Source organism: Falco naumanni, chromosome 1, assembly GCF_017639655.2.
Source record: "Falco naumanni isolate bFalNau1 chromosome 1, bFalNau1.pat, whole genome shotgun sequence".
Classification (NCBI taxonomy): domain Eukaryota; kingdom Metazoa; phylum Chordata; class Aves; order Falconiformes; family Falconidae; genus Falco; species Falco naumanni.
Genome location: NC_054054.1, coordinates 12,535,894 through 12,554,960, shown reverse-complemented (window position 1 = coordinate 12,554,960; position 19,067 = coordinate 12,535,894). Strand labels below are relative to the sequence as shown.

The following is a 19,067-nucleotide window of genomic DNA, read 5'->3' as shown; positions in this document are numbered from 1 at the left end:
AGTTGACTTTTAGAATGAGTATTTGCTTTAGAGATTAGCATTGTTTCTTAACAGTTTCAGTATCCGGTGCAAAAAGTTTTGTATATATCTATATCTATATATATTAGGAAGTAACAACCACATTTAAAAGCATTTTAAGTATCGCCATCTTAGAATTACAGTAGCTGTAAGTATATATGACAATGTGTAGTAAACAGCCAGGGGAAATGCTGCAGTAGAGCTGAAATTTTGTTGAAAAAGCTTTGAGTGCTGTCACTGCATCTGGTTGGCGTGTTGGTTGTTGGGGTGTTTTCTGCCCAGACTTTTAGCCAATTGTAACCCCACTGAAATTTCCTAGTAGGGTTTTCTTAGCCCAGCAGTGATTCATCTTCAGCTCACCAAAGGGAAAAGAAACCTTTACCTTCATTTACTTCTTATAGTTTTGCCATAGGTCCTCATCTCACAATTTTCTACTTGCAGCCTGACGCTGCCTGTTGCTGATAGAACTGCTGGTAGACGAGGTGTTGCCAAGTCGGGCTCTTGCTGGGGGGAGACAGTGTTTCATGATAAAACCAAAGCTCCTTTCTCCTGACCCTCCTTGCCAGAACCAGCTATATTTGTGAAAATGCCCTGTCTGCTTCTTTGCAAGCAGCTAGTGCAAGCAGCTCATTTAGTTCTCTGTAGATCCTTCGATACCTAAAGAGCAACATTTTCCACACGCACACTAAAATCCATTTAAACTTAATGACCATATAAATATTTAAGAGTATTTAGCTTCATAATGCTTCTAATTTTATCTCTTTAGCTTGCTACAGTTATATTGGTAACAAATACTGTTCATGGCAGCACCTTATTGCATAGCAAAATACAAAAAGTTCAGTACTGCTTTCCAAACACTCATTTTTTGTCAAAGGTTTGCTGGTAGTTAATACTGCTCATTTGCTTATGCTTTAGTAACACCTAGAACATTTCAGGTTCTGAAACTGTGTATGTTTATAATAACAAACTCCTTCTTTGCTAAGGGTGAGTGAATACTACATCCCTTTTGCCAAACCCGTGCTTCCCCAGCTGTCAAAATCGGATGAGGTAAGCAATTATTAAAAGTCTTGTTCTACTAACCGAACAGAGGCTTCAATTCTGAAAGACTCTAAAATGTTATTTCCCTCTTCTGCCTGAAGAACTAGGTAAGGCTGATGACAAATGCCAGCTTCTTTGGGCGCACTCACCGATAGCCTGTAAGCGAGAAAATAAAAATACAGTTACTTGGTGCTCACCAAAAACGTCGGCCCAGTAGTGACACCGGTAGTTTTGAGTCACGCTAACACTGGATAATTGAAAGAATTCTGGAGAGAGGAACTACAATGTTATTCTGCTGCAATTTCTGTACTGATTCCTTCTGTAACATATTGCACTAAGGGGAATTTTGCTTTGTTTTAGCAAAATTTTACATTATACAGCACTGGAAATGTCAATGGAACAAGTCTTTCCAACGTTTTATGAAGAAACACTTCCATTACAGAATGATTTATTCCCTTTTCAGCAGCAGTAAGTTGCTCCTGTGATAACATGTATTTACCCTAAGACTGTGGTCATGCTGATTTTGTTTGCATTTTCCCAGGAGCATATGGAACTTTACTGCATCAAACCTCCACATTTTCTTGGCACTTGATGCTATCTAACTTCTAACAAAGGCAATTGGAAATTAAAAAAAAATAAATCCATCCATTACTGTATCTGTAGTTTATGCCTCTGAATTAGTCTTGGAATTGCAAGATGAATCTCCACTCTGTTTACATGTATTGATGCTTTATTTGGGACCACTTTCTTGCTGTGAAAACAGTATGATTAGTGTCTGTCACCTAAATCAGCTTAAACCTTCTGTTTCCATTTTATTCATATACATTCTAAAGCAAAAAGGTAAAGATTGGATTATGGCATTGCAAACACAGCTGCTAAAGAAAAGCATAAAACAAGACAGTGCATTCCTACAGTGTCGTGGTTTAACCCCAGCCGACAACTAGGTACCACGCAGCTATTCCCTGTGCCTCCGCCCCCGGTGGGATGGGGAAGAGAATCGGAAGGAAGGCAAACCCCAAGGGTTGAGATAAGAACAGTTTAATAATTGAAATACATTATAATATACAGTATAGCTGTATAGAAAGAAGTAGAGCTTTCTTGTTGCACACAGCTGAAATAATCCAGTTTTCCCTTCCCTTCAACAACACCAAACTTACATTCATAGTTGCATAGTACAGAATACTGCTAGATATGTACGCCTTTCTTGCAAGTTAAAATGTTTTTAGGGCTGTCGGAAAATTTTAGGAAGCATTCATTTTACGGGCATTTTACTAAACATACTTCAAAATTTTAGTGAGACCAATAATAATAATAACAATGCAGATCACATGTTTTCTTCTCTCTTTCTAGCTACGTTCTTCCTAAGTGTTTTAAACTTCAAGGTCTTTCAATCATACATTTATTGATTAAATTAAGGGCTTGTGTTTACTGTAAATAAAAAACCCTGTCTATCCAAAATACAAATTAATTCCAGTTTTAAATGCCTCTACAAATCCTTACGAATTTATATTATCTGCGCATTTTGCTTTTAGTCTCTTTTACAGGCTAGATTCCCTGGGAATTTACTGGGAGTGCTGAGGGATAATGATGGGTCTGAGAAAATGAGTCCTGCCAAGGATGGGATTCAGCACAGTCAATGGATCAAGTGTCTAAACAACATTTAACTAAAAAAACCCCAAACAAACACAGCACCAAAAACCCCCAGAGTTATAAAACATTTTAAAGTGAAGTCGAAGGCCCCTTCTGCACTTTTTTTTTTTTTTTTTTACTTCCCATTGCAAAGTGAGTGACATTACTGAATATTATATTCATTTTAATAAGTCTAACTTTTCTTTGTTCTCGTGGCAACGAGCAGTGGAGGCACCAACCGGTATGAGCCTTGTATGTCATCTGTGCTATCGGGGAAGTTCGAATGGTACTTGCTCCTCAGGAAAGTGGACCTTCTGCAAACATAACATTATCTTAAAGATAATGAACAGCAGAGGTGCCTGAAAACCATGACTGAGAGTACTGTGTTTGTAATATTGATACGATTGTAGAGTATTTCATCAAAGGTGGGCTACGTATTATGAAGGTATTCTTTAATCCAGAGCATGGTTTCAGTTGTTCTCTAATTAAATATTATCCAAGAGTGCAAATAACCATCCTTACTAATAGTTCTTAATATACTGCAGATGCTTTTTAACTTGCAGATGAAGGCTGAATACTTAATATCTATATTTTAATCTTAGTGTCATCGAGATTTGTCACTTAGTGAAAAATACTGTTGGCTTTCCTGGATAGCACCTTCCCCTGCAAGCCGTAGTCTTTCCCTGCCTTTTTCCATTTTATGGATGTCATATTCTTGTTCTTGTCTTCAGTTTCAAGCCGTTACCCAGCTATGCTACCTAAACCCTACTTTTTAATACTCTTCCAGGCTTCTTCATTCCATGAATAAGCTGTGAGCAGCCTCTTTTATTATTGTTTATACACTTCTGGTCACGTCTTCTGAATTGTCTCCTAAACTTTTTCTTTATTCCATCGCATGATTCACCTCTTTGAAAAGAAATTATGTTCTCATTGCAGGAAATGAGTTAGACATGTACCAAAGCCAGTTTCTGGAACTTCGACAGAGACTATTGTATGCTGAAAAGGAAAATAAAAAGAGATCGCACGAACTGAGCAGTGCCCTAGATGAAATTAAACATGTAGTTGCAAAAAGAATGAACTTAACAAATCATACAGGTTTGTATGTATACAAATGTACTGTGTTAACAGTTCAAAGTTTTGTGTGCTCAAGTTGCTTTATCACTGGTGTGTGGAGAAAAATAATTGATTAGATTATATTAGCATTAGGTAGAAGTTTCTGCTTTAAAAAAGAAGGGTGGGGAAGTAATCTGTAGCCCCTCTTTAAATGGGATTGGTTAGTAAATAAGAGAAAAAAAGGAGGAAACAATAGACTTCAGCGGTGCCATCACAGCAAAGCTGTACATGCTGCTAATGGGGTTTCTTACACTGCTTAGCCCTCCCTTGCTGCCAGCAGAGCACTGACTAAGGTATTTTTACCAGCTTTTACTATGTGACTACTCTGATAAATACTAGGTCTGTGTCTAATCTGGAAGGCAGGTACACCTCGTCAGATGTTCCGCAGTCCTGGTCGCTCTGCTGTCCAGGTGGAGTGATGCTGGCGGGGGGTACAGCCTAAGAATGTTCCCTCTAGAATTTATTTTTGTCTTGCAAGTAGTTTGTTAATAACCTGAAGAAAATGCGAATGCTTGCAAGTGATGCCAACTAAAAGAAAACCTTTGATGGGTGTGTGTGGGTGGGTGGGTGGGTGTCTGTGTCTCAGCTTTTTGCCTTTTGTTTTGTTTTGCTTTAAGATGGACACCAACATGCAATTAAGTTGACTCTAGCAATCTGGCTTCTTCCCATTAAACTTCTTTTTAAACTTCTTTTAAAACTTAAAAAAAACTTTTTAAACTTTTTTCTTTTTTAAACTTTTATTTAAAAATAGATTAGATCCTTGCTTATAGACTGTTGTCCATCCCCATCTGTCTGCACAGTGTAGTTGTGTACCATAGATCAGGCAGTTTGACTCTGTCCCCTAAAAGAAACGATGCAGTAGTGCAGGATCTGCCTTCCTCCCTCTTCAGACTGGAAGAGCTACTTCCCAGGGGAGAGAAGGAGAACTAGAAGGCGCATCCATCTCTGCGCTGGAGGCATTCCACAACACATCAAGACTTCAAAGAGTCTGGATGCTACTGAAAACTACTTTTTAAAAATCCTTATTTGCATTCAGTACCGTGGGCTGGCGTTAAATTAAAATAGGGAATTACCCAGCATTGTTACAGGGGAAGAAGGAGCAAGGAGCGTTCCAGCTTTGCGTAGCCAGCTGGTTATCTTCTTCTTTCCTGCCTCTTTTTGTCTGTTCGTTCAATATTAATTCATCGGGACTGTTCAGATGCGTATAAACGGATGGTTGAGTGTTGGCAGGGCTGTGGCCCCTCACGAGCTTTAGGCAGAGATCCCGGTGTCAGCCCCCAGTAGCCCCACACCCTGCGGATGAGGAGTTACTGCCTGATGCCCGATAGCAGGAGAGGAGAGTGCAAGTTCCCCTTCCCTCTGCTCTTCATTCCCGTTGGAGCCAGCTGGATATCGGAGAGCATTGAAGCTGTCAGTTCACAGGGTTCAAAGCTGAAATTTCTTACAATCACTGAACAGTTTTCCTTTTTTTTACTTCCTCTTCTGTTTCCCATTCCAGCCAAGTTTTACCATACAGCAAAAATGAAAAAGTTTATTGTACGCTATAAAACCAAAGTCCCTTGCCCAACCCTCGATAGGTACCGCTTCCAAATAAAAGCGGGAAATACTTGAAAAGTTATGAAGGTGGTTTAAAAAAAAAAAAAAGTTTCTATGCAGCAAAATTCCAGCAAAGCAGCGCGGGAGGAGTTGTGGGTCTCTCTTTCATACACAAATGCCTGGACAGGTATATAGGTTTGGACTTTTGTTTTTTGAAAGTTTTCTGTAGAGTGGTGAAGCTCTCTGTCGAGTCCTAATTTTCAGTGGGAATATCTTTTGGAAGTTGAAGAAGTTCAAACAAATGTTTCCCACTCAGTAAGCCTCGGGCTTCGCTGATCTGAGCGCGTGGCTGTTTGTAGGACTTGTTGCAAGTAACTGTGAAGGGTGGTAAATTGGAGGAGTTATCTTAGAGGCATTTCTTAGGAAAGTAATGGTGCATCTAAGTCAATAAACCTTCTGTGGCTTTCCTGACTATGAAACTATAATTTTCAAGTTTTCTGTGACTTGCAGGGCTGTTAACATGATTTTGTTGGCTCAAGCTAAGGCGTGGGTCTGGTATCGCGGCGTGCCCTAGCACCAGCCTCCTTGCACAACCGATAAGGCGTCTGGAAGAGGCACCCACTGCAGTATGATTACCTCAGATAAATCCGTGGGAGCTTTATTTTTCTTTCAGGGCAAAAAGTCGTACACATTGCAGCTAGCCAGGAGGGTACAGAAAAATTCAGCCACAGAGAATGACAGAATTCTAGAGCCATATGCTGCCTGTGTCAGGAAAGCAAGATTTAAGCCTTTAGACGATGGTAAATAAAGTCTGGAGTGATCTTCAGTTTTCTTTCCAAGCAGTTTTCTTAAATATGAGAAAGACCATTTGCTATTCTTCATAAATACAGCTTCATTTTAAGCCATTCAAATACCTTTTTTAAAATGGCATGGTGCATTATCGCTTCTGCCCCCATGGGTATCGTACATTAAGCACTTTTTTTTTTTTTTCAAGCTTATAATTAATTTTGTAATGATGTTAGAATTAAGTTGTCCAAGTTTTTATTAAATCTGTTCGAAACAATTTTTGCCACCACCAGAACATCCATGAATGTATATATCAAGGAAGATAAATTAGTAAATTAATGGTATCTGGTTTTTATATGGCTTAGTAAAAAAAGAAAAAGAACAGGATTATTTTTAGAAGGTCACACTTGAGTTATTTCAACATGAATAAATATTCTGATTATTTTCATCTTTATTTTAAACTGCTAAAGAAAAAAAATATCCCTACTTTTCTCTTAAGTTCGTTTTGTTTCTTGAGTAGTTTCTAAAGGCCTGAATGGGGTTGTCCTTTTTGCCGTAGGACTTTTTCTAACCTGAGAACTTGTGTTTGAGCCCTGAAAACCACCCTCTGTTACATTTTTTGGGAAAGCACTTAAGTGTTAAGTAATTAAGAAAGCTGTGAATAAGGACCTTTATTTCTTTTCATTTAAAAAGTCACTTGCCAGCTGTGCAAAAGTCAAACCAGGTGTTTGCGTGGTTTTTTTTTTTTTTTTCCTGCTGCTTTTAAAATGACTGCTGTTGTGTTTTAAGATGGCTGGGTCCTGCAGCGGTTTAGGCACAGGGAAGGGCAGGCAGAGTTACCAGGACATTCAGGCTTGGAGCTGGGCACCATCGCCTGGGGTGAGGTGTCATACTGGGCAATTCTCTGTTTATTACCACAGGAGGGTAACATATAATCACTTCTGAGGAATAGTTCCGACTGAACAACCTTGTGTGTGGTAATCTGCTAGTATTCAGTTGAGGAAGACAGTTTGAAATAATAGGCTTCACTGCTGGCTTTTTATTTTATGTGTGTGCGTGTGTTTGTTGTTTCTTTAAGATGATACGAAGTGGAAAATGTTAAACCTTACCAGAAAACTCCCCATGCATCTTACAAACATGTACTACTATCTACCTCACCTTCGAGAGTATGAAGATGCCATTTTCCCAGATATTATTTTTGGGCGACAGAGAACTGGAGGTAGGAAATAAAGTTTGGCTTATATTTTCCATATGTTTATATTTTATATTAAGTTCTAGCAATGAAGCATATGAAGTTTGCGGTTCAGAGTGGGTTTTCTCCCTAAACTTCATAATGTTGCCAAACGGAGTAAATTTGAACAGGGATGGCAAAAGCGCTTTTACCATGCCCGTCCAAATTTCAAGTTTTTACCCCAAAGTATTGTGATAAACTCTGAAATACCAACAAAAAGTAGTCATCATTGAAAAACAGTGTTATTTTTTACTTTACTTGTATATTGATATAGCTAAGATGCATTAGCTGACATTTTTCCCCCACAAAATTAGTACGATTGAGGAAGCCAAGGAGAATTTATAATGCCCTCAGTTTGCTAAGGTTAGAAGCAAATGGAAAGGCGTTATGTTTGCTTAAAGGATATTAATAAATCTTCAATGTAACTTTTTCATCCTCACGAGAAATCAGGTGACACCTGCACAAATGATAATTAATTCCTATATACAAATTACAAAGTTTCATCTTCTCCTAACTGTTAAGTGATAGGTCAAAAAGAACATTCAAAAGCAATAAGCAAACAAGGAACAATTTGCTGGGTTTTCTATTTTGTTGAAATTCTGACTTTTGTCAGGGGTGATTTTACATAAAGAAACGTTTGCACCACTTGTGATTTAACTATAAAAAACCCTTGCCCTTGCCTGTGACAATGGATAACGTTTTGCAGTCTTCTCATTAGTAGGTGTAGTTGTAGCAACGTGATTGAGTGCTGTAGTTCTCACTGGAGCACCCGTAGATCGGTGTCAGTCTGCAGGAGACCAGAGGTTGTCAGCAAAGGGGTTTGCAAAAGACCGTCAGAAAACCAGATACACTCACAAGCAAGGGAAAAAAGAAGAAAGGAAAAAAGGAAGACAAATAATAAGTAATAAAAGAATGCTCTGTGTTTACTTTTCATTTATTTGTACATGAAAATCACAACAGCAAGACGGCAGTTTAACAAGTACAGGTTGACCTTTGGCATGCAAATCCAAACAAAACCCCAACGGTTTAGCAGGTTATGTGCTGGGAAGGAACGCCGGAACTTTTCTGACATTTTTGAGCTGATGCTGGCATGGGTGATGAAGTCTGGAGCAAGTCACTAACTGCACCCACTCCTTCAAAGTCTGCTGCTTCCTTACCAGACTCACAAGGTTTTGGTGAACAGGAATCATCTGCAAGGACTAAGAATTCCACAGGTTTACTGAGCTGTATTAGGTAACTGGTTTAGGTTAACGCCCGCACCAGTGAAAATGGAGATGTCCTGCTTGCAATCTAATGATGTAATACAGCACAGGTTTGCTACCAGTAGAGTCTTTGCCAGAGACAATTTTGGTTCCTTTCTTCTTAATAACAATAACATCCAAGGTCCTTTCTTATCATTGATTATGTCAAAGCCATTGGTTCATATTAATTAAACAGCTTGGAAAAACCTTTGAGTTGGATCCCTTTCTGAGACACACAGCGCTCACCTCTTGTGAGAACTTGCTCACTGGAGCAGTGTCGGTTTAACTCTTACTACTCAGACCTCCAACTTTATACCAAGAGCTAGCACTGGTTTTGCAATACCCACTTTTGAAACTCAACAGCAGATACCTGTGTGTTTGCTGGAGGTGGTAATACCTCCAAGTTCTCAAATGTTGACAGCCCACGCAGCATAGGCCTGGTGGTTATAACACGGGCACAGGTGTGTCTAACCTGAACATAGCTGGTTAGCAAAGTTCTCCCCTTCCAGGTAATCAAGCGAATGCTGTCACAGTACTATAGGAGAATTAACCGTCACCAAGTCTCATGGTCACATCACAGTTAAATTGTAATTTAATTGTAATAGAATTAAAATGTATTTTCAGTTTCCCTTTACCTGGCTTAAAATTACATGGTTTGTGGACTTTTTTCTTTGCAGTTTCACTGGTGATGGGTATTCCTACCGTGAAAAGGGAAAAACAAGATTATCTGATTAATACGCTGCATTCCCTACTGTATGAACTTTCTGAAGAGCAGAAGAATGACTGTGTAATAATCATCTTTGTAGCAGAGGTAAGTCTGCACGGAAAGGTGCAGTATGCTGATAGAAAGACAATGTGGAGATTTATGTCTTAGTGTGATTGTGTAGGAGAGGCTGCAAAACACTGCTAGCTTGGCCTTTGGGAGGGGTTTCTTCAGGGCTGGAGGAGGCAGTGAGGAGTTAGTGCCTCGGCGTTCATATGTGGGAAAACCACTGTAACTCAGATGACCGAAGGGTAAGAAGTCGTATCACATTTACAAACACAGTTGTGGCAGTCAGATTTTCAAATAAACCCATATCAACTCATGATTTCTCTCTGAATGTATTCTACTTCAAGAGTGAAATGCAAATCCTCCACAGAAAAGTTCCTTAGAACCTGAAAAAAGTAAACTTACTCGGTGTAACAAAAGTTCAGATGATTTATCTGCTGGTTTGGTACCATGCTTCACAAAGGACATTGACATGCTGGGAGCCTCGCCGCCTTCGTGTGCGATGGCTTTTCTTGTGAAAAAGAAAACTGTTCAGAGACTTGAACGATTCCATGTTTAGGAAAGTAAACAGTGGTCAAGGTAAAATATTAGGCGTAAATGACATTTTTTATCATTCCAAAATGCCTTGATCACATTGGAAAAAAAAGCTACAGAAGGGAATTAGCTAGTGATAGTTACTTGAAGGTGAAAAGACTGTGCGATTATTCAGACTTCATAGTTGTTCTTCATATTTCTTTGTCCTTCCATAAGGAACATTAAATTTCATACGAGTGTTCGTTAACTGTTAAAGTTTGCTTTTTTAGTTCAGTCATCACTTAGAGCAGCTTTTGCAGCTGTAATACTGTCAAACAGAACATAGTTCATTTTATTTAGGTCGTGACTTCCACTTTTCTGTTTGGACCACAGAGGTAAGTAGATAGGCCCGATTTTAGTGACTGTGGATCCTCTTCAAGCATCAATCTCGGGAGCTGAACTTATTTTACAATCGCTATTTCCTAATGAAGAGCCCTGGCAACGACGGGCTTTACCTAGCTGCCAGTCAGATAAACTTCTCTTACCGGGCTTCAGAGAGCTCCGTGGGTTTTTAAGGGTTAACATCTGAATAGTACAGTCTCCCACTGTGGACAGTCCTAACCCGGCACTTTTAACAAACAGTACCTTTGGTTGTAGTAATAGTCCATTTCAGCCAATTCAGGATTAAACTACATTTGTAAAAATCGGTCTTTCCCCTTTCTCCCATCCCCAAAGTCGCGTTCTTGCAGCTTCCTTTTTTCAGCCGTGCAGTAAATTAGAGCAGGTTGATCGTGCTGATGTGAGAGGTGATAGGAACGTTTTATGATGAGAGGAGGGCAGGTGTGTTCACTGATCATGGATCCACACCTCCTTTTTTCCCAGAAAGTTTCAGAGGATCAATGTAAATGTTTACATCAGAGGTTAAGTCAATGTAACTTAATGACTGAAAGTGATTTGCAGGGGTTTGGGTGTTTTTTTCTTAGCACAGTTCTTTACTTACCACTTCACATCATTTTTACTTACTACAATTTTAGTATGTAGCTGGTAACAAGTCTTTTTTACAAAACGAGTATCTAAAAAAAAAAATAATCTGAACTGCTAAGGCAGGTATTGTATTGCTTTGGAAATCACATCCATAAAACTTAGCACTCTTTAATATAGCTAACAGATGTGTTTTGCACACTAAAACTGTTACTTTACGAAACAGCAATGAATAAGTACGTCCTCAAAATTTCCGGACTAAGAGCTGTAAGCTTGTTATATTAGGAAGAAGCTCTAAATAAAAATTCTAAGTATCGCTAGCTTTAGAAAATTTTGCTTAGGTGACAGCTCAACAGCCTCAGGCTTCTTTATGATTTTGGGGTGATCAACTTGAAATGGCTCTTTTTACTGACGGTCATATGGCTATGATTTTCTGGCATAACTGAAAGCTTTGGAACAGAACTTTAGGCAGAAAATGGCTTGGCCTCCTGCAGAAGCAGTGAAAAAATAAAATGCAGAAACCATAGTGGAGATAGTTCAGTTCTAATCTCAACTACATTGAAAGTTCAGTTGGCTTGAAAATGCGATACTGTCCTTCAGTAGAAATGCTGCTATAACATACTGCTTTTATTTGGAATGAAAAGAATAAAAATGAAGTGTTTGCATAAGTATTCCCTACAAAATGTTGCTGAATACAAAAATGGGTGACTTGAAATGAACCTCCCCTTCTTTTTTTTTTTTTCTTTCAGGTGAATGCACAGTATGTTAACAGAGTTGCAGAAAGTGTTAAAACCAGGTAAGTCCTATAGAGTGTAACACCCAACAGCGAGTAAAGACATTCTGAGGTTTTATGGAAAGAGTTAGAGCATTTCAGCAATAAATTGCAGCTCTGCCATACTGAAATGGTACCGCTAACGAATGAGGCAAAGGTGCGCTCAGTATGTGTATCGTAACACACTGAAATTCAGAACAGAAGGATTTATTTTCCTTTTCTTATTTCATAAATATGCCTTAACTAATCAGACAAGGTCTCAGCTTAAGCCTCTGCTAAATATTTACTTGAACCGAAGTCTTTTCTGCACAAAGTTAACGATGCGATTCAAGGCACCTTGAGGCTACATGCGTGAGGTCCCCACTGACTTCACAGCCCTGCAATGCATTCTGATGTCTGTCGTGTTTTCTAGTTGTCTTTGTCTCCTCGTTTGCCTCTTTTTCATGAAGAGGCATGGACTTTGGACAGCAATGGGATTAAGTTTATAACGTTTATTTTATGGCGGGTAACATGAGATGGGTATTTTTTACCAGGCCAAATCACTGCAAGAGCTGTCAAATGAAGGCTTAGTTCCCCCTGCGGTTTTGCTTGCTCTTATCTGTCGTTCTTTCCCATAGACTTTTACAGCATCTTGTGCCTGTTAAAATCCTTAGAGCAGCTCGAGAGGAACTACTAAATTAAAATGTTTGGGCAAAAAAATACACTCTTCAGTAGATTTATTTTGTCTTGCAAAAGCTGCTTTCTAAGAAATGGTAGAGGGTAGCCAACAGTCACAAAACAGGTGAGGCTAAAGGCCCTGATGCCCAGCTCACTGAAAGAAGCAAGAGATGAAATGTGCATCATGCTGCCGTACTGGTGTTGCTGGTTTCTTTGATGCACAGACTTACTTGTGAAGTGGTTACTCTGACAGGACCCCACTTTGGCCGGTATTTGAAGTGAAACAGCCTTTCCCTTCTCTCCTTCTTTAAAATGACTGCAAGAGAGCTCTCTGTCTTTGTATCAGTATTTTGTTATAGAATCATTTAGTTGGAAAAGACCCTTAAGATCATAGAGTCCAACCATTAACCCAGGACTGCCAAGCCCACCACTAAACCAAGTCCCTAAGTGCCACTTCTACACATCTTCTGAATACCTCCAAGGATGGTGACCCAACCTCCTCCCTGGGCAGCCTGTTCCTATCCTTGACCTTTTCAGTGAAGAAGTTTTTCCTAATATCCAGTCTAAACCTCCCGTGATGCAATTTGAAGCCATTTCCTCTTGTCCTGTCACTTGTTACTTGGCAAGAGAGATGGACACCCACCCAAAATAAAACAAAACAGAAAACCCTGAAGAAGATAATTGGAAACGTGGCCCTTTTGCTTCACTTTTGAGGCTTTTCTGCACATCCTGCTCCACTCAGGATTTTTCCAGGCTGTATTTAGGGTGCAGATTTCCCCCAGAAGTGAATTAATTTTTATGATTTATTTATGTTTTTTGAAAAAAATTCTGCCAGAGTAGATGCTTTGTCAGTGTTACACAGTAAGAATGACATTCTTTTTCATAAGCATCAGTGATCTTTTTTTTGCCCCACATATTCTGCAGGAAGGAGGAGATTTGACTTCCAGATTTGGCTCCTAAAGTCGATTACACATTTTTTCAATGACTTTTTAAATGGAAAATTTAATCCTTGGAGCAGAGACTAGATCACGGTGCCCATACCGAACTCCCACTCCAGAACAGTATAATTTTGGCTAGAACATAAAATTAGAGTTCAAGCAAGTGTGAGGAGCTGTCATGGAAGGGGGAACAGTTGTGTGTAGTTCTAGATAGTGGATTTGATTGTGAATTACTGCTGCATTCTGACCACTATCTCAGGATTACAAGTAGGCATCTATAGATGCAGAAAGGGCGGGATTTCTGAGACATACTTTTTTTCCACTGTTTTCTGAGACTTATGATGAGTTACTGTCCTGGTGGTTGTCAAAGACCCCTTCTTGGTTCCTAATTTGCCACCTCTGTGACTTAGTTTCTTTGCTGGAGTGGGGAACTGCATTTCTGGAGGAACAGACGTAACTCTGTGGAGCTGCTGTGCGTGGTTGCCCTTAAAAGTTATTTTGAGGAATGGGGTCTCACTAAGCTTCTCTTCTCAGCTTCCCCACAGAAATCCAGTCTGGAGTCTTAGAGGTTATTTCTCCTCCTGCTTCTTATTACCCAGATCTTTCCAACCTGAAGAAAACACTTGGGGATTCGGAGGACAGAGTAAGGTAAGATAGCTGTATAAAATCTAAGAACTTTTGCTATGAGTATAAAACGGAAAATTCTGCAAAAGTCAACACTGTTTGAGATGATAATGTTTTTGTATTTCAGAGCTAATGGACAGCAAGTGTACTTTAAAAAAAATTTATTACACAAGGGGTTTTTGAGGAAAGCTGTGCTGCACAGCAGTGTCAGGGTCAGAGCCAAGGCTTCTCCTCTGGGCCTTGATTCTAGGCATCCCACAGGTTTTAAACCAGATGGATCATGCCAAGGGGCGATGGGCTAGATGATCTGGTCATAAAGGAAAAAATAGGAAAATCTTTTATGTGACAGGTAAGGGAGATGCTCTGTGAACACACAAAGGAAACCCCATGTGGCCCCTTAGCTGACTAGTAACAGCTACTGTGGGTTTAATTAATGACCTAACTTTTGGTGATCGTGGACATTTTATACTACTGTTAATAATATATCCTAACTGTGATTTCAGTCGCTCATGCGCCCCAAATTCACTGAGACAGAGATTATAATTCAACAAAATTGATTTATTGGAGGAAAGTAATTTTCTCTCAATCAGCAATAACTAATTTGTCAGAAGTTTTCCCGACAGTGCAGCAAGAGAGCTGCAGTACTGACAGTTTAGGTTGGAGGAAATCAGCAGGTGTATGCATATTGGGTTTAGATACCTTTTATCTTTCGGAGCATAAACATGTTTACATATTTATACTTAAGTTCCAGATATGATTAGATTTGAATCAGACTTTTATGCCAATATTGATTAATTCCTCTAGTCTTTTAGCATTGATAGCAAACATCAGCTTTATAATCTGGTGAAATGAGAGACTGTACTTTGTAGAGAAAAATCTGTGTTTTAAACAGATGTAAACCTGAAAATGAAGTTTATCAGCCTGCTTCTGTGTTGTTCATCAGTAAAAGTACCTAAATCTTGATCTTTAAATAATCATTGTGTGCTGACCTCTACTGTTCATAATGTAATGAGTAGAATCTTTAAGTCATTTGACATGAATGTACTTGTTAGGCATTTTGTTTCAGGCTGCATTAATACAGATCAAAATTTTTTGCTTAGTTAATGTTAACTTTTATAGGCAAGTCCAATTGTTTACAAATGTTTACACTGATTATAGAGGAATTTGTATTCACTTAACAATGAGTTAGAATGCTCAACCTTACAATTTTACTGTAGAGGAAAAACTGCAAAGCATTAGAAATGCTTTTATTATAGAAATAACTCTTGCAATCCCCCCAAAAAGCTTATCAGAATTTGCTGCTTATGTTTAGGTGGAGAACTAAACAGAATCTGGATTATAGCTTTTTAATGCTATATGCCCAGCCTAAGGGAACATTTTATTTACAGGTATGTTCATATTATCATTAAGTAGCTGCAATAGATCTGTACTGATTTGGCAATTTTAATTTGTTTCAAAGGCCTCGAGAAGAACAGCAATCTGTTGTCATTTTCTGTGTATTTTGCCTGTGGTCTTTACAAGCATCCACAACGTTCTGTGTTTATATACATCCTGCAGCCAGGTACTATTTGATTAAATCCATCTGTACCTTCCTGTCATTTGTGAGGTTGAGTAAAGGTAACTGAAGCATGAAACCCTAATTTGATTAGGTTAAGAAAGTCAGTTTAATGTGTTTTCACTTGGTGCAGCAAGACAGAAGAGTGGTGGTGGGTCCAGGTTGTAGCCCAGATCACAGTGAACCAAAACCCCCTTACAGACACGGAAACGTACCGGTGTCGCGATGCTGGAGACAAGGTTAAACTGCAAGCTGGTACAGATCCTAAATTCTCCAGAGGATTTGGAGTATTAGACTTTAAGAAGATCCCCATGCATTCGGGCTTAAGTTTAGCCATCATTCTAGGTTTTTGTTAATTTGCACTGCACAAAGACGATAATCGCCACCAGAGTTTGCCAAATTTATCATGACTGTTCAATAATGGAACACCTCCAGAAAATTTCATGTAGCTCGTGAATGTCAACAGTTTTTTAAAAAAACTCAGAACAGCATTTTGTTTAGTTCTTGGTTTTCCTGGGTCTTCTCCTGCTCCAACAGGCCTCAGACTCTGTATCACTTAAGTACATCACAAGATTACCAGAAGCAGATGACCACCAGAGCTGGCATCTTGGGCAAGTCTCGTCAGCTTTTAACACAAAAGCATTGCAGCTGGGCTGCTCAGGAGCCTGTGCTCTGTTCTGAAATCTGGCATTGGCACAAGAGACAGGTGGACAAAGAAAAATGTCATCTATTGAACAGTTAAGGTTTACTGGAAATGAAGTATTTTCCCATGACTTTCATATGTTTTCAAGAGTGCTACCCAAGTCTTCTAAGTGCACTAGAGCATTAAGGCACGGTGAAGGGAAATGCTAAGCACACTTAATGGCCCTTTCTATTACAAAGTTCTCTGAGCATTCATGCTTGCATGGAAATTACTTACTTATGTATTTCTATTTTTAAAGAAATTTTGAGAATATGTGGGGTTTTTAACTGAGACATCATATAAGGACTGAACTGTGTTATTTGGATATATTATATATATCCCTATATGTATTATATAAGGACTGAACTGTGTTACGGCTGGATTGTGATGGGCTAGTGGCAGTTATGGCTGCATTCAGAATTTTCTTAGAAAGAAACTATGCCTTCCTCATACCATTACCTAGTATATCCATTTCTTCATTTGTGTGTCCAGTCTGTAGCCGCTTCTGTAGCACAGATGTTGGTCTGCCCTGAGTACAGGTGTAGAGTAGATGTAGCACAGATGTTGGTCTGCCCTGAGTACAGGTGAAAAGGAGGAACACATGCTGCCACGAAGTTAGTTATGATCTCCCTCCATTTGGAAGCCTTGTATTAACAGAAAGAAAATAACTTAAAAATCCCTTTCCTCAGCCTGGTACAAAGATTTACTTCAGCAATCTTAGGGAACACTTGACCTAGCTTAGATTTTATTTAATGTTTTGTCAGGAATAGTATCATTTGGGTGACTGGTATTAACTTCTGAATTTCGAAAGAAGATAAGCATACATGATTCGTCTTGATGGCTACAGAACAGTTGATGTCATGAGTCAAGCAAGATCTTTGCTGAATAAATACGTAAACACTCGTTCTAGGGTACTGCTGAATCAGGATTTAATGAAGTAGCCTTGTGAAGTGAAGCCCATTAAAGCTAATGGGGTTACACTGTGGGTGAACCTTACCTACCAATCAAACATAATCTTTGAAAATAGGCAATAAATCCTATCAGTCATCTCAAGCTCTCCTGCTTAAAGCATCTCTTCTACTTGAAGCATCCCTTCTACTTTGCTGGTTTTACTCCCCCCCCCGCCCCGCCCCAACTACTTCTTCTTTCAGGCTTTTCTGTGAAGTCTTCTTAATCAGCAATAAAAAACGAAGAGAACTTTGAAATACTTGTTTCCACTTCCACTTCCTGGAGTCCACCCCCTGAGACACTTGTGATAATGTCAGAGACAAGATAATGGGATCTAACGTAGCCATAAAAGCAGGCACTCGGACCCCAGCCTAGCAGTAAGGACATGAATTTGTGCTTTGTGTCTGTAGACTTAGTTCATTCTGTAGTAATTAAACATTTCAAATCTGCAAGCACCTGAAAGAAACTCAGATACAGCAGGTTTGGGGAAGTGTTTTCTATTAGCACTCAGACGAACCAAAAAAACCCACACATTAAATAGATCTTTTAGTATCTTCAGTTAAAAATCTGTTAAAAACTTCAAATTTAGTTAACTGAACTACTGCCATGCTTTTTTTTCAACCTCATTATTTTTTTCTTTGTAGAGGTTGGGGGAGCTTTGTCCATTTATATGTAACATAGATGTATATACTGGTAACATATATTGTCAGCAGCACTTATCTGTGCACCATTATACCATTAATACAATTTCTCCAGTGTCACACACACAGACATACAGACACACACACACCCCCCATTACTAATCTTTGTATTGATACACACACACAATTTGAACAGTGATTCAAAATATAAAAATACCCTAATTTCGAAAGGGAGATCCTTTCCTGTCTGATGCCTACACTTCCATTGTATGCTACCATTTTTTTGCTGCTTCTTTGTTTTTACTTCTCTTAGATGGATAACCCACGTAAGAAAAATGAATGAAAACCCATTTATTGTCTATCATTTAGGAACTGTACATAGCCTTGCTATTGCGCCTGTATCTTTTTTTCATCCCCAAGTGCTGATGAGTGAAGGGAAATCAGCTGCGGTTGTGTGTTCTGCTGGTGTCCTCATGACAATGGGGCAAGTGAAATAGACAGTTCATATCTTAAACTTCCGGATCCAGCTGTGTGCAACCACTGCATTATCTCCTTTGGTAGATAAGAGCATATGAAAAACAAGTGACTGTAAGCTGAAGCCAGAAAAACTGGAAGTAGAATTTGGGTACCACATCCTAAACGTTCATAATCACACATAGTGTAACTTACTGAAAAAGAACCGATACTGAAATCTCTTAAGCAATGGCAGATGCTTTTCAAGAAGACGTGCTTTAGTTGAACACAAGTTATAGGGTTCAGTACAGGGTTAAATAAATAACTTTTAACGTCCTGTGCTACGTAGGATTTCAAACTACATTCTCTAATACTCACCTTTTAATGTCAGCTTCAGACAAGACTGTTTCGGGCTTCTCACTATGCAAAACTGCTCTCAGTTCGTAACCACATTCACACTCACTTTACATCACAGCCTCTGTATTTTTCATCTTTACTACTTGTGTGTGCTTTCTTCTAGTGTTTCTCGATAGGGTGGTCTCACTAGGTTTTTGAGATACTCCTCTTTTTGCCCTTTGTCTTTTTTTGGGTGCTCCTCAATTTCCTTCTAAGTATTCTCTGAAACTCTCTGATTCTTTGTTCTTCTCCCTTTACATGTAGCTACTGGATAATACTCTTATCTTACTTAATGTTATGCAAAATTTCTTGTAAGTTCATGTTTGGGGTTTTTTTTTTTCTGTTGTTCTCTTTTGCGTGACTGTCACCTCAACGCCATCGCCAGATCTCAGAATCTGTTAATATGCGTTCATCTTGATCAGTTTTGTCTCCATCTGTCTGGGTTTTGTTATCTTACCATCAGCAAAAGCTAACAGGGTCAAACCAGATCTCTTCACAGGGTCAAACCAGATTTCTTAATCTTGTTTTGCAAACTTTGTTCTGCTT

At 39.0% G+C, this 19,067-nt stretch overlaps 1 protein-coding gene across 7 annotated transcripts in view; it reads left to right on the top strand.

Annotated features, from left to right (window-relative positions):
* MGAT4D (MGAT4 family member D) overlaps positions 1 to 19,067 on the top strand; it is a 39,959-nt gene that overhangs the window by 7,595 nt on the left and 13,297 nt on the right. For 3 of the 7 annotated variants that reach the window (XM_040580104.1, XM_040580025.1, XM_040580495.1), the window contains exons 2-7: positions 3,622 to 3,780; positions 7,199 to 7,339; positions 9,270 to 9,403; positions 11,605 to 11,651; positions 13,757 to 13,870; positions 15,159 to 15,234. In XM_040580104.1, coding sequence (XP_040436038.1) covers positions 3,622 to 3,780; positions 7,199 to 7,339; positions 9,270 to 9,403; positions 11,605 to 11,651; positions 13,757 to 13,870; positions 15,159 to 15,234 — 671 coding nt within the window. Of the gene's footprint in view, positions 1 to 1,001; positions 1,066 to 1,093; positions 2,972 to 2,999; positions 3,111 to 3,621; positions 3,781 to 7,198; positions 7,340 to 9,269; positions 9,404 to 11,604; positions 11,652 to 13,756; positions 13,871 to 15,158; positions 15,235 to 19,067 lie in introns of those variants that run through there. The other 4 variants (XM_040580257.1, XM_040580345.1, XM_040580179.1 and 1 more) reach the window with 3 other exon arrangements.